General features: G+C 47.9%; 1 protein-coding gene across 1 annotated transcript; it reads right to left on the reverse strand.

Moving 5' to 3' along the window:
- Positions 1-2,894: 2,894 nt before the first annotated feature.
- LOC104503424 (janus kinase and microtubule-interacting protein 3-like) lies at positions 2,895-5,606 on the reverse strand (the record flags this gene model as incomplete). Its single annotated transcript, XM_010147630.1, has 2 exons — positions 5,472-5,606; positions 2,895-3,392 (listed from the first exon to the last, which is right to left on the reverse strand). Coding segments are annotated over exons 1-2 (633 nt in total), but the record flags the coding sequence as incomplete, so codon positions are not given.
- Between the last annotated feature and the right edge of the window lie 9,365 nt (positions 5,607-14,971).

Here is a 14,971-nt window from a genome sequence, read left to right on the forward strand (position 1 = left end):
CTGCACAATTTTGCATAATGCGTGAGGGCAGGATGCTCTGCAGAGGGGGCTGGACAGGCTGGGGCCATGGACAGAGGCCACCGTGTGAGGGTCAGGCAGGCCCAGTGCCAGGTCCTGCCCTTGGGCCACAACATCCCCCTGCAATGCTCCAGGATTGCGGACGAGGGGTGGGAAGCTGACCGGGGGGGGAAGGACATGGGAGGGTTGATCGACAGCAGCTGAATATGAGCCAACATGTGCCCAGAAATTCCTTCCCAGAAAGGGCTGTCATGGTGGGAAGGGGCTGCTCAGGGAGGGGGGAGTCCCCATCCCGGGAGGGGTTTCAGAGCCGTGTGGACGAGGTGCTCAGGGACATGGTTAGTGGGGGCTGGGCAGTGCTGGGGTAACGGTTGGGCTGGGTGGGCTGAAAGGTCTTTTCCAACCCAAACAATTCTGTGATTCTATGATTCCTACCATATCTATTACTTCAAAGGCCATATAACATTTTTCCAAAAGTCTCCTGTTTGTCCCATAAAGAAAAAGTAGTTTTAATTTGAAACGAGAATAATGGATTCGTACTAAGACACCTTTTTAAAACAATCTTTGACTATGTAAGGAAATATTTTCCATGTGCTAAGTCTGCATAGTTGTACTTGACTTGGAAGTGAAAAACTGGACCTACCAGAGATAAAAAACTTCAAAAAATTATGTTAAAGGGCTTCACATCATTGCAAAACTCCGCATGAATGGGCACAACTTGTCTTTCTCTGTTCTGACTGGAAAAGCAGTACTTTTCTAGGTGCGACATTACAACTTGCTCGAAGGTTACTTCCCCCCCAATGAAAATGGCTAAATGCTGCATCGTCCACAAACCAGAGAGTTTTTAGAATCCTGGTGCGATTCCCTGAACAAGTCAGAGCTGGATGCCTGCCAGAGCCGTGACGCGAAGGTGCAGTCCCACCGCTCTGCGCGTGGACCGACCCGCTCCCGCTGGGCTGCTCTGCATTCCCCCCTCTCATCCAGCCCCAGTGAGGGTCACTGTACGGGCTTTATTGATGGACCCAGTCTAAAAAAGGGAAAAAAGCACTGGTTTTCAGTAATAGTTTAAGTGTTGGGAGAACTGCCTCCTCTTCACAGAGAGGAGAGCTTTTATGGCACCAGCCTTCCCCCCGCAAGGTGCCAGGAGCCAAATGCTCCCACTGAAATCAATTACAGCCGAGTCAGTGGAGCTGAGGGTACTTAAAGTCCTTCCGGAAGCACTCAGGGCTTGGTAAAACAATGGCATCATGTAATTTAATTAGCACAGTTAGATAATCTGATCCAAGCAGGAATCAAAAAAAAAAAAAAAAGGTCTGATTTTCCCAGGCAATTTAGGAAACGCATCAACCCACTCTATTCCTTACAGCCAGGAACAGATCTGTTTTACAGCTCCTGTAGTAGAGGCCATTAGCGTGGACTTTCCACGCAACGCAGCAGGTTTATGTCGGATGTACCTCAGCCATCCCTCCAGCCTGTGTGCAATCGAGGCACCCGGTAGGGTGGGTTCAGAGAAAGTACTCACCCTGCAGGGTCTTTGAACGGTATCAATAGATCAGCTGGTTATGAGTGATCTTAATATCATCTGCATAAAAATAAAATTTTAAAAAAATTTTAAAAACCCTTAAAACCCTCAAGTTTGAGAGAAGGGGTGGGTAAATAAAGGGTACGCAACACCCCAGTGACCATGGGAGCAGCGCGCGGTGTGTCAGCCGCTGTCAGTCGCCTCAGCTCGTTGGGACACAGGCGATGCTGTACCCTGTTCGGATTTCGACTGTTAGGATTTGGATAATGACTTAGAAGAGCCATGGATGAGTTTATCCTGAGATGCTGAGTGATATAAAAAAGTGTGGCAAACAGAAAAAAAGCAAATAAACACTGAGACAAGACCCAGCATATGCATCACGGGTGTTATGTTCGTTCCCATATCCACGGGAACGGCAGCAACAGTCAAGGGATACAGCCCTGTATATCAGCTCCGCGCTCACCACACGGGGAATCGTGTCCGAAGTGGCACCCAGAGAGCACTGGTGGCCTGCCGGGCTCCCGTGCAAAGGCTTCCCTCTTGGAGAGAGCACCCTTCCCAGGGAATTCTCCCCTTTTCCAAGCAACATGATCCTTTTTAACCCCCCCAACAAGTTTCCCAACACACGGCAGGAACACCCCGAAGCCATAAGCATGTAGCTATTGCCTTAGGGATGGCAATGGATGCAGCTGGGGCTCAAACGGTTCCCTTTGGCGACCGAAGGCTCGTCAGCACAAAGCCGCAGCGAGGAGAGCTGAGCAACGACGGGTGAGCGATCCCAGCAGCCCTCTGAGGTCGGGACACCGCTGCATCGCCTCTCAGGGGCACTAAAGTTGGAGCACCAACGCCCGTCCTGGGGTAAAGCCACGGAGGGTACCCCTTCAACACCTTGCAGGAGGGGTCATTGCCTACAGGGTGTAGGACACACTATGGGATGCACAAGAAAGAACATTTTGGGATTGTGTAGCTCATTCTGGGATGTTTACAGGAACTAGCAAAGACCAAGGTGGATCAGCAAGGAACAAATGGTGGGGAAACAGAGGCGTGGGCCAAGAAACACAATTGTTTTGTAGAATTCCCCGTACCACTTGGTAACCCAAGGCCTCTTCCTGATACCTGAAATGTGAACAACATTAGTAGGCATTGACATGGATAAAGAAGTTCCTCACAAAGCATCCCAATCATTTACAAACATTTTGACATCTCTACCAGTAAACATAAACCAGATTTGAAGCAAGCTCTAGGCGTTTGAATGCTCATCCTTATCCACTCATCTGGGTCGAGCACTGAACGTTCATTTACGACCAGTAGCATAAGTGTTAGTAAAAACATAAATGCAGATAGCAACACGTACCAGCCTACGAATTTCTCTCTCACACTCCCTCTTAATCCGGCTGATTTCCTCTTGGTGCAGGTGATACACGCTCCTTATCTCCGCAGCTTTAATTTTGTCAGCTTGGATGACCATAGTTAAAGCCTCTTCCACTTGTTTCTTAGCGCCCTTCAGCTCCGAAATCTCCTGCTGCATTTTAATTTTCTCCACTTCAAACCCCTTCTTGGCCTCCTCCTTGGCCTCCGTGAACAGCACCGTTTTCACCTTGTCAGGAGCCCCATCGCGTACAGCGTTGAGAAGGGTCTGGAGTCTTTGGATTTCATTATCTTTAATTTTTATTACTCTAAGTAGTTCAGCTTCGTGCTGTCTCAAAAGTGCTTCTCGCACAGCTTGGAGCTCCTTCATTTTCTCTTCATGAAGTTTGACTTTGAGCTCTGTTACCACCACTGTACTTTTATGCTGTTCGTGCTCTTTGATTTGCTTAACCTCCTGATTTTTCTCTCTTTCTAACTTGCTGACCTACAAGGAAAATAACAAAAAATACTTTTACTCAGCAGAATGATTAACACAAATTACGACACTATCTAAAAATGATACCTATCACTTGACAATATTGGACCTTAACGTCTCATGTCCGTGCCCCAGGGCGAAAGCCCTAAGGGCAGGAATTGCACCACAAGACATTCCCGGCACGTACGGCAGCGTTTGGGTAGCTGACCCTCTCCTTGGGTTTGGGCAGGTTCCTTCAGAGGCAGGCAGCGCCCATCTGCTTGCTCTGTCTCTCCTATCAGAACAGACCGTGAACGTATTTAAATGCTGAATTTGAGTGGATGTGCACTACATTGTCACTGATTACTGACGTGGTTAGTGAGAAAAACGGCCAGGTCAATCCTGTTTCATAAAGATGGGATTTCCTCAGTTGACACACTAAGGTTTCCTTGCTAAGACGCCGCCCAAGCCTGCCTCGCAAACGAGAGCACTGCAGAACCAAGCTGTGCGGGTGTGAAGAAAAAACCCTGACATTACGGAGAACTTTGGGAATTCTGCTAAGGAATTGGTGACAATAAGAAAAAGAACCCAGACAAATGTGCTGAAAAGATTGTAGAACAATTTGTTTTCTTTCACTGGAGATCAGCGTTAGCAGAAAAATCTGCATACCTAGAAAAAGAGAAAGTATCACTGCCATTCTGAAAGTTATTGATATTGAGGATCAAAGCCCAGACGCCAGGGCTGATCTTAGCATCATATTCTATTTTCCAATGAAATCAGCATCCCTGGCAATCTTAGGGTCTCCTTAACTTGCCCGATTCAGTGTCCTAAAAAGCATGAGTTAATTCAGGAGAAGTGTAATAAATATATGCAAAAAGTAAAAATCCCAAGGGAACTAACCACCCGTACCCAAACCCTACAGGAGCGTGTGCCCAGAAAGTAGGGGGAGGTGTGGAACAGGTGCTAGGAACAGGCTGATGTTTACAGTGATACACATGTAGGGATTAGCCAGTGTCTCGTGGGCTAAGCCCGCGTCCTCACTTTTGCAGCTGGACGTCTACAGGAAATCCCACACCACATCCTCAAAGGAATACATGAGGGACCAGATGCCAGGCCAGCATTGGGAACACTCCGGCACACAGATCCAGACTGCGCCGTGCGCACGGGCATGTGCAAGACACAGCAAGCTCTGGGCAAGCTCCTGTGAAACAACTGCACTTCATCAGGTGCTTTTCAAGCAATGCATTATTAATTCCAAATAACTAACTGGGTCTGACCGGCAAGCTCTTGTGAAGCCCCTGACAACCGCACTTCATCAGGTGCTTTTCAAGCAATGCATTATTAATTCCAAATAACTAACTGGGTCTGACCACAGAGGGGTTAAACAATGCTTCAGTTTAAACCCATGCCATAAACTCAGAAGGAAGCCATGACCAGAAGTGCCTGGGGAGGACAGGGAGAAGGAAAACGGGGTCCTCACTCTTAAAACAAAAAAGCGCTGCTTCACAGCACAAGGTTTCATAGATGTTCTGATTTTTTATGCATACACGTATAGACACACACACGCACTCCCCTTAGAAGCTTCCTTAAAAATTGGATCCACAGTCTACAATGCCCAATAATGATGCAAATTGGCGGAAAACTGCAGAACATCCTTCTGTCCCTGCATGGTAATGCACATCTGTTAGCGTTCTGAACAAAAGAACCCCAAAGTTTACCAGCAGAAACTAACCTGGGGGATTAGGGAAAAGCAAATGCATTTGTCATGCCCTCACTGAGAGGTGGTGTGACCCCCCACCAGCTGCCCCCCAGGGTGGGACTGTGGCTCCTTGAGCTTCGGCAGTCGGAGCAGGAGGCAGAGCTGAGACCTATTCCCGAACATCTGGAAATTGTAAGCAGCCAGTCTGAAGGATTTCGAGCATAAAATCCAAGTGAAATGAGTGTAGATGTGAAAAAGAAGCATCAGCAAAGGGGATTTCTGACCAACACACCCCTCAACGCCATCCGCACGCCGGTGAATGTTTACTAGAGAAAGCTGTAGCCAGGCAGACAAAGGGGCAGCAACACCAGGCTTGGGACGAAGGGGGAAGGAAAGGAAAAGGCGCACACCTTACTCTTTTCTTGCTGGAGCTCTATCTGGATTTCGGTGAGCTTGGCCCTGAGCTCTTCGTTGGCAGCCTGCAAGGCGGCCAAGGCGTCCGGCTTCTCCCCCCTCGCTCGGCTGCTGGAGCCCTTCTTGGACATGGTGAGGCCGCGTGGCAGGGAGGGCCGTCCCGCCCGGAGGCCCTCGTCCCAGCGCTCGCTCCGGGCTTCTCGTCCTTGCCTCCGGCCCACTACATTTTCCTACCGGCCTGGAAGGAGGGAAATGACAGAACCGCCGTCAGCGCAGGCGACGCAATACCCTCCAAGGGCACGGCGAGGCACGAGGCGCTTCCAGAACGCGCAGGGTAGGACTCAGCCAGCTGAAGCGGCTCTTCCCTGGACTCAGTAGTCCGGGACTGGTGTGCAATGCCGTTCTGGTTTACGTCTGTCTAGAGCCAGACATGTAAATCAGCAACCACTGTCCCTCCATTTGCGGGGGAATTCACGCAGAGCAGAGGATGAGGGTGTTCAGGAGGGGTGTCCAAGCACCATCCCGGCTTGGAAACACAAACGCTGGGAAAAGGAGCATAGGCAGAATACTTGTGTTCTCTAAAATGGAGTCTTCAGAACAGCAATGTTTGGTTTCCTACAGATACTTTTCAGAAACTCATGGTGAAAACAATAAAAGCAATGCGACAGCAAGAAGCTACAGAGGGAGGCAGAGCTCGCACAGAGGCGACAGCAGCTCTCCTTACAGAAGTGTGCACCCTGCCACCAAAGCAGCAACTCAGATCTGGAGAGGTTTGTCTAGGTCTGCTAGCAACATTGGCATTTCGTTCACCCCAAGAGGTTTTGAGTTAAATTGAAGGAAATAAACATGAGACAAGTATATTCTTTCTGTTAAACAGTGGAGAACCAGGCAAAAGTTGACCCAACATACACAGCATTCGTATCATAGAACCATGGGATGGTTTGCGTTGGGAGGGAACTTAAAGCCCCCCCAGCGCCACCCCCTGCCATGGGCAGGGACACCTTCCATAGCCCAGGTTGATAATGCATTAAATAACACAAAGGATATGCCCACAGAGGAGAGGAGGATCGAACTAACATCCAGAGAAGTGGAGGATCCCGAAGGCTGCAGTGACAGCAGAGGGGTGCAATCCAGGGGCGTAAAGGCTCCAACTTCCTACAAAGTTCTTGGACAACACTCGGGCCAAGTACTGACCCCAGGAGAGCGTGGTTTCATTGTTTCGGAGCAAATGGCAGAACAGATTGGGAATTTTACAGCAACAGGTACATCTAAAGGATGTGAAATCTGATGGAAAAAATTTTCACTGGAAAACTTCGACTTGCTTAGATAAAACTCTGCCCTGAACAGACAACGTGGATTTCTCAGCTCAAAGACCTACTTGGATTTATTTTTACCTGTCGCTATAATACCTGTTTGAAGCAAACCCTTGTTTTACAGATCCGTTTAATTTATAGTATGAAAAGCCCACAGAAACCTCAAATTTGGAACAATATTTCCAACCTCGTTAATACAAACCTTCTTAACGTGGGTAACAACCTTTCTGGACGATGGCCTTCAGTGCATTGGCTCATTCATCCCGACTCATCGCCAACACCACACCAGAGCAGCACGACTCCCTCTCCAAGCACGAGAACAGGGGCTCGACAGCGCAGGGCAGCTTTAATAATAAAATAACAGTAGTAACATGTTATAATAATGATAATAACATTAACAGTAATAACAACAACAATAACAGAACAGCTTAGTTTGAATTCTAAGGGCAAAACCCCACATCCATTAGGGAGAAAAGAGCAGAGGGAGGCAGCTGCCTGGGGGGATTTATAAATGGGATATGAGGCTGGGAGAGGGCTGAGAGCACCCTGGAGCCATGGCTGGAGTTTGGGAATAACCAGGCAAAGCTGCTGAGAGTCAGGGAAAGCAAGTAGGACAAGCAGCCACTGCAAATCCCCATCAGGTCAGAGTAACAGCGTGGAAGGTGAGATTTAGGGAAAAAGGTACATGGAGGAGAGATAATCCTGGTAGTAGATGACCAAACCAAGGTAGCACAAACAGTCTTAATTCTGTTGTTTCTCAGCCGGTGCTTGACTTTGCAGCCTTGAAGCCTCTATAAAAAAAAAAAAGTGTTTGGTAGGTCAAAGAAATAGTAATAAATAAGATTTTACAGATATTGCCTGAAAACCCTGTGTACAGGAGTAGCTGTTCGTAGCATTTAAGATTCTTGCTCTTTGTGTAAGAAGATGCAGTACCTCAGGGCTGGTTCTACAATGGAGGTCTTAAAAAAACCCTCTTTCTTTATTGATAAAAACCAGGGCAGCCTGTAGCCACCAGCACTGAATTTTACCTGCTGGGGTGAATGGAACATTTCTGCAGATTACAATCCCTTTCTTAAGCGACACACTACAACGATAGATGCGGTAGGTGGGGTCAGGCTGCTTCACAACCGGAGGAAATGCGAAGTAGCATAATACAAGCTCTTAATGCTTGCATTTGAGTGTCAGACAAATAACAATTTGAACAATGCAGGGATTTCTGAAAATAATTGAAATCAGAAGGGTTATTTTTGACAGACAAGGGCTACAAGCATTTCTGTTTGCTTACAGAAAACAAAACTAAGGTTTTCGACAGATGTCAGTGGAAAGGCAGAAGTGTCATTAGAGGCATGCCAGGAGAAGCATAGGCCCAGCAGCTGATTTTCTGGGGGACAGCGGATCGTAACAGCATGGAGTAGTGCGGTACCCTGCGCTCACGCTCCCCAGGCCCCTGTGTGTCTCGTGGGCCAGGCAGCAACCAAGCACCACACAGCCGCTCACTCCCCTGCCCAGTCCTGCCCCAGTGAAATGGGGAGAGAATCGGAGGAACAAGATAAGAGAACTTATGGGTTGAGATAAGAACAGTTTAATAATGAAAAATAAATTAAATAATTATGCCAACAATACTAATAACATGTAAACAAAATAAAAATAGTGATAAAAATATTACTATTACTAATGACAATAATATGTAATGAAAAGGAAAACTGCAATGGGAAAAAACCCCAAACGATACAACTGTTCACCACCACCTGACTGATGCCCAGCCAGTCCCCGAGCAGTGAGAGTCAGAGCACCTGCGAGAGCCCTGACAGAACCCCGAGCCAACTCCCCTAGTTTATAGACCGAGCATGAGGTGTGACAGCATGAGATGTCCCTTTGGTCAGCTGGGGTCAGCTGTCCACGCTGTGTCCCCTCCCAGCTCCATGTAGAGAAGCAGCTGGGGACAGAAGGGCAGTGTGAGACACTGAGAAGGTCCTTGGCTTGATGTACACATTGCTTGGCAACAACCAAACCATCAGTGTGTTATCAACGTTCCCCTCAGCACACATCCAAAACACAGCCTGGTACTAGCTACTGTGAAGAGAATTAACTCTAGCCCAACCAACCAAAGCGCACTGTGAACCCAAGTAGCAGCAGATCAACCATTTTGCTACCACGTGCTGCTGTCATCTCTGAGAGCCCCTGGGGAGCATCACGCTGAGGAGCACACCACGCTGGCACCTCCCCCACAGAGCTGGGGACCCAATAGGCCCAAAGCACAGTTTGCATGGTGGGAATCCTGCCTGAGGTCACCATGTGTCCTCACACTTTCAGAATTTAAACTTTTCATTTCTGTTTAAAATGCTAACAAGGTTTCCTTGTATGAGTTGACGTGTTTCAATCCAGGCAACTGCCTAAACCTGACTTTTCTCTGCTAAAAAAATAAAATTTACAACCAACTAGCTCATTTCAACAAAGAAAGGTTTGTATTGCAATGTTTCCTCCGAGTGGGTGTACTGAATCTTTAAAGGAGATCAGAAATACTCCCAAAGTGTCCCACAAAAGCAGCCCCATGCAGCAAGCTGGGTGCCTGCCTGAGGCTGCAGTTGCCCGCCCCCAGCCAAGTTTGCTAAGGCTTCCCTAGCCCAAGTCACTGCCTGTATTTGGCATCCACCCCCCCAGCATCAGTGCTGGGAGACTGTCAGCTGCGGGCACGGCTGCAGCTCACCTCTACACGTCCCACGGTAAGCTTGAGGTGACAAGGACTGGGGACAGCACTGACTTTTGGATCCCGCAGGCTCCCAGCAGTACGGTGCAGGCAAAGGGGCTGATGCTGGAAAGGTTTTCCAGACAGGAATGCTGAAAGCTTAATGAGATTTTCCCAGAGAAAAACCAGCTCCCTTGCCAGTACATAAAATAATAAGCCTGCTTCAAAAGGAACTACACAGAAATTAGCTGAGGACTCTTTCAATTTAATCTTTATGGATGAAAAGGGACATAATGATTAAAACTCAAATGTAGCCAAGAATAACATCCAAGGATTAAGAGATCCAGATAATAGGAATTTGATCAGCCTTGGCAATGGTCTGCCTGCACAAATGTACTAACAGCAATGATGGAAAGCTGCTCTGCACGCTGCATCCCCAAAAGCCTGGGGGGAGGCAGGGCAGGTTTGTCACAAGAAGAGCAGAAGAAAGGGGTACGTTTGCCCTTTCCGTAGGAAAAGCAGGCTGTTAGCTGTAGATTCGCTCATACGGAGCAGGAAGGAGCCGGCGGAGGCGGTGGCTGTGGGAGCCTTTTCACATGCACATGGAAACCAGTGGGGATGGAACCACAGGTCAGGAAGCAGCTGCGCAGTGATGCTACAGCCGGGTTTATCCCTGGGTACGTCAAAGACAAGATGAAACCTTAAACTAGTGAAGCCCAGGCTCCTGAACTGCTGGGTATGAAAAAGCAAAAATGCAGCGTGAGCTGTTTGTTATTATTGACCAGGTTGATTTATCTCTGGTAAACCAAGAAATACAATCAGACTTGCTGTTCACCTGCAAGGGCATCGATTTTGCAAAAAGCAACCATGATTGGTATTTGCAACAGGGACTTCACGTCAGAGAATAAAAGCTGCAATAAACACGTCACACGCACCATTCACCCATCACTGGTTTTCCACGCTGAAGCTGCAGGAAGGATAAACAAGTGAAAAGCAGGGAGCAGACAGGTACTCGCTCACAGTCTTGAGACTTGCTCCCTAGGAACAGACCATTTCTGGTGAGACAATTCCTCTGCTGCTCCGCCTTTCCTCGGAGGTCTCAGCCCTCTGCACCCAGCCCTTTGCCTCCTGTCCAGCTCCAGCTCCCAATCCGGGGTAAGACACTGGCGTGGGGTGCGGTGGGATGGGTGCAAGAGCCCTTTCTCCCCAGAATTTCTGCATGGCTCAGAGGGCTGTGGCTTCCTCATCCTGAAACAGCACATCCCCCTGAGCGAGGCATCGTGGGACTGGGTGGGCTCTAAGGTCCCTGCACACCCAACCTGTTCCATGACGATTCTGTTTTCAGGAACTGGCGATACACACAGATACACACACACCCCCTCCCGTATTCATTGTCCTGCAGACCAGAAGGGGATTTATTACAGTTCTGAGCCATCGGTCCCTTTGGTGTATGCTGGGCTGTTATTCCCGGGGACAATAACAAAAAATCAGACTGGACAGGGTAAGACAGCTTCCTGGGGACAGCCATGAGCTTCTGTGTTTGCAGCGGGACAAACGTCATTGTTGGGAACTATGAAAAGTTATTTGTATCAATAGAAGCGCTGCTCTTGTAATACAGAGACAGCAGTGTCTGCTGGTGCATGCCACCAGAAAGCCATCTGGGGACTGGTGGACAAGTGCCAGTCTTAAAAGGATAGTTCTCCCAAATAAGAGGGGAAAAACTTCCCACAGAAAGTGTTTCTAGCCATCATCATTGTGCTGGTACAGGAGGCAGCAAGGAGGTTTGTGGGGCTGGCAAGGGAACGCACACCCGCCATGCCCTGGGTGCTGATGCTCTGCTCCGAGAGCTTAGCTGCCCAGCTAGCCCGGAGGCTACTGCAGAGGTGCCAAAATGCCGCACAGACCCTGGAAAAGTCCAGTCCCTGCAGCCAACGGAGCAGCCCAGTGGGACACCACGGCCAGAGCGCTGGGCAGGGAAGATACTGCCCATAAAACCAGCTACATGGCCTTTGCAGTTATTTTTTCCCCAATGAGTTATGCATTGGGGGATGTATAAGACACAGCGTCTTAACAGGACAGAAAGGTCCTCATATGTCTGATTCTGGGAGAATATATTATGCATACAATTCCTGGCATGTTTGATATTGAAAATAGCATCAATAATGCATCAGGAGCCACCTTTAGCAGGGGCTCATCATGCTTTTTGCCTCCTGACTTGCAATTCAGACATCAAGGCTAATTGGAAAATGTGTTTTCTAGATAGTAGTTTTGGAAATGAATTTTTCACTGCACTTAAAAACAAATTAGTAACTCCCTACCCAGAACACAATATCTTAAGCAAAATGTAGCTTAAGCAAAACACTGTTCTTACAAATGCTGAAAATCTCAGATGTATGATACAGCTTTGGGAGTGCTTGTTTTCTGTTTTTGATAAATTGTTATAATTAATTAGTTTAGACAAACCTTTCTGGTCCTCTGGTGCTTCTCAAAATATTGTAATAGAAAGAAAATGTAATATTGTCTATGGCTGAGTTCCCACTCCTCCTATGGGGAAGCTTTTCTGCCGCAATCTCAGCTTTTCATTGGGGATTTCACCAACCTATAGACCTGAAGGCAAGAAAATGGGTTTTCCTCTGAAAAGGTACTTCATGCGAAGCCGAAGTGTTCTGCCAACGTAATCTGCTAACATGCTGGTCTTGTGGTATGGCTCACTTCCGTACGACCGTTTGTCATAAATTGGGTATTTCCGCTCCGCTGCAAAGCAAAGGGAAGAAAATCTGCTGGAAATGACAGGGAAAAACACAGTGAGCAGTAGCAAGTCTTGGAAGCAGCGGGATGAAGGGATGCCTGCCAAGACATGCACTGCCGGGGGCCTGCTGTGTGCGTTTGGTGTGCACATCCCACGAGGAGTTTCTCTGGGCTCTTTGGGTAATGATTAAGATGAAACTAGTTGGATAAACCACTTTTTTTTCAAACATAGCCAAATGTGGGTAACTCACCCCAAACTTGCAAAGGTGCATACCTGTCCTGACCAATCCCTTTCAGGTTCAGCACAAAACTGCTCCCCAGTGTTTGCAGAAGACAGTGGCCAGGGTACACCGCACGCTCACCGGGCTGCAAGGGACCTGCGTCCAGGGCCCTGCTTTTAATCCAGTGCCGGCCTCGCTGGGAAGCAGCATCTTGTCTTGAAGATTTCCGCTCTAAGCAGAACTCCACGCACTACCGTAGGGCTGGCAGATCCCTCGTTGGGTACCCTGTCGCCAGGCGATGTGCTCCCTCACCAACGCTCGGCTGGTTTAGAGCCAATCTCCCCTTCCGTAAGGGAGAAACCAACCAACCAACGCTTCCCAGGGTGAAATACGTCCTGAAACCTACCCTTGATGAAATAATACCTGATTTAAATTCAAAATAATAATCACCCCTCCCCCCAAGCCCCACGTACAGTAACGAGTCTCCGCAGATGGAAGCCCCACCAAAGTTTTGCTTAGGATTAAGTCGATTCCAGCAACAGCTTTAATGGACACATGTCACATCCTGACTGACCTGAATTTTTCCTCAAAGACTAATCCTTCAGCCATAGTCAGCTTTAATTCGCTGATGGGGGGCATGTTTACACACCCCACGCAGGATCCTCCACCCTGTAAGCTGTACACGTGTAGCTTATGTCGGTTCCTGTGTGCCGACTACCACGCGTGCGGTTACCTGTTTGTGTCACACGCACGTACCCAACTCCCCTCCCCGGCCTTCGCATCCTAACTTTTACCGAGCTTGCTGAGGGTTTGTTTTACTAAAACATAGCTGGGTACCAGTTGTGTGACTAGTTGGTGGTTTATAGCTGAAGAGACAAGATTAGTAGGATTTCAGTACTGGAAGCCATAACATGCCCATTTCAACAGCACAAGGTGAATGTCACCCAAGCACATCACCTGTTTCACCGTCACGTCTCACGCATAAATGGTTGGAAGTGAAACATTTCGTTAGAAACGGTGGCTATTATGCAGGAAGCCATTTTTTCCCCCCTCAGCCACTCCACCACACTTAAGGTGCAGAAATACACTGGAGCTGTTGCAGTCTATTACAGTAGTACGGCTGAACAAATTCCTGGTTGAACTGGAGCAACTCAGAATAATTCCACTGATCTGTGGGGGATGATTAGCGAGGAATGCGTTTCAGACTTAATTCCGTCAGTTTAATATTGTGTCATTCCATTATCTTGATCCCAAACAAACTCTTTGAGCAATGCCATCCATTTTCCCGAGGAATCCATGCCCGTATAATTAACTACAATCAACTGTAACACAGATGGCATCACATGATCCAAAAGCACTTGATGGAGACGTTTTAAGCATGTTATTAACATCCCCAAACAACAATTTAAGGCTGCCTCCCCAACCCCGTTCTGCATGAACACACAACACAGCTGGACCAGAGATGGAAAAGGCAGCATTTAACTGCAACACTTACAAAAGATTTTCAGTTCTTGGATTTATTCAATTTATAAATGAGCTTGAAAATAACAGACTCTACCGTGGCAACAAAAACACTGCCTCTTAGATTTCAGAATTAAGACTAATTTCCAGAATGACTCATCCCCATGAAACTCAGCTTTAAGGAGCTGGGCAGCACGGAAGGACACTGATGGGAGGAGGAGCCTTTCTTTAGGATGGCCATGCTTATCCAAAGATGCTATTCCTATTTGACTGGTTTATGTCCCAGCAGGTGCAGGTCCAGTCCTAAACTAAGATAAAAATTCACATTTAACAGCAGCAGACAAGAATCTGAACAGAAAGTCAATTAACCTCTCAAATGAAAACAGTCACAAGTTGGTGGATGCTCACCAAGCTCTCATGAAAAGCTGCTCCTTCAGCCCAAAAAACCTGAGGATCAGATTATTTTGACTCTCATTTTTCATTACCAAATATCCTAGTTTAATTATTCTTTCCCTGACAGTTGCTGGCTCTCCCCTCCCTCATTTCAGCCCATCTCTGTCCATTTATTTAACAGTGAGCATGTCCCTTGGCCCATAAACTCATTGAGAAGAAAACAAAAACATGACCAAACTCACAGAGTTATTGTGACGACGCTTCAGGGGGACGGGCTGCAGCACCCACCGAAGGCGACAGCGCCGGGGACTAACACCATTCCTCTCCCACAACCATCAGCTTGATGAGCACAGTCCTGGTGAGGGCTGGAGGGCCAAAATCTCATGGATTCAAGCGTGAGCCCTCCAGCATGATCTCAGGTGGGAGGATGGTCCCTGGGAAAGAGCAAGAGAGCTTCAGGTAAATTCTGGTCTTTTGCATTATAGTAACCGAAGAGACAAGCCGCTGCTCCTCACCCCGGGCAACTTCCGGCAAGAACGTGGCTAGAGAAGATGAAGCAGAGAGAGATCCAACTCTGGGACGACAGAGGAGTTCAGCAGCTGTTCAAATATCACATTACCACCACTGAGATTCAGAGCTCACTACCACACAACGGGGCTCTGGGACGACAGAGG

This window comes from Eurypyga helias, unplaced genomic scaffold, assembly GCF_000690775.1.
Source record: "Eurypyga helias isolate BGI_N326 unplaced genomic scaffold, ASM69077v1 scaffold11972, whole genome shotgun sequence".
Classification (NCBI taxonomy): Eukaryota; Metazoa; Chordata; class Aves; order Eurypygiformes; family Eurypygidae; genus Eurypyga; species Eurypyga helias.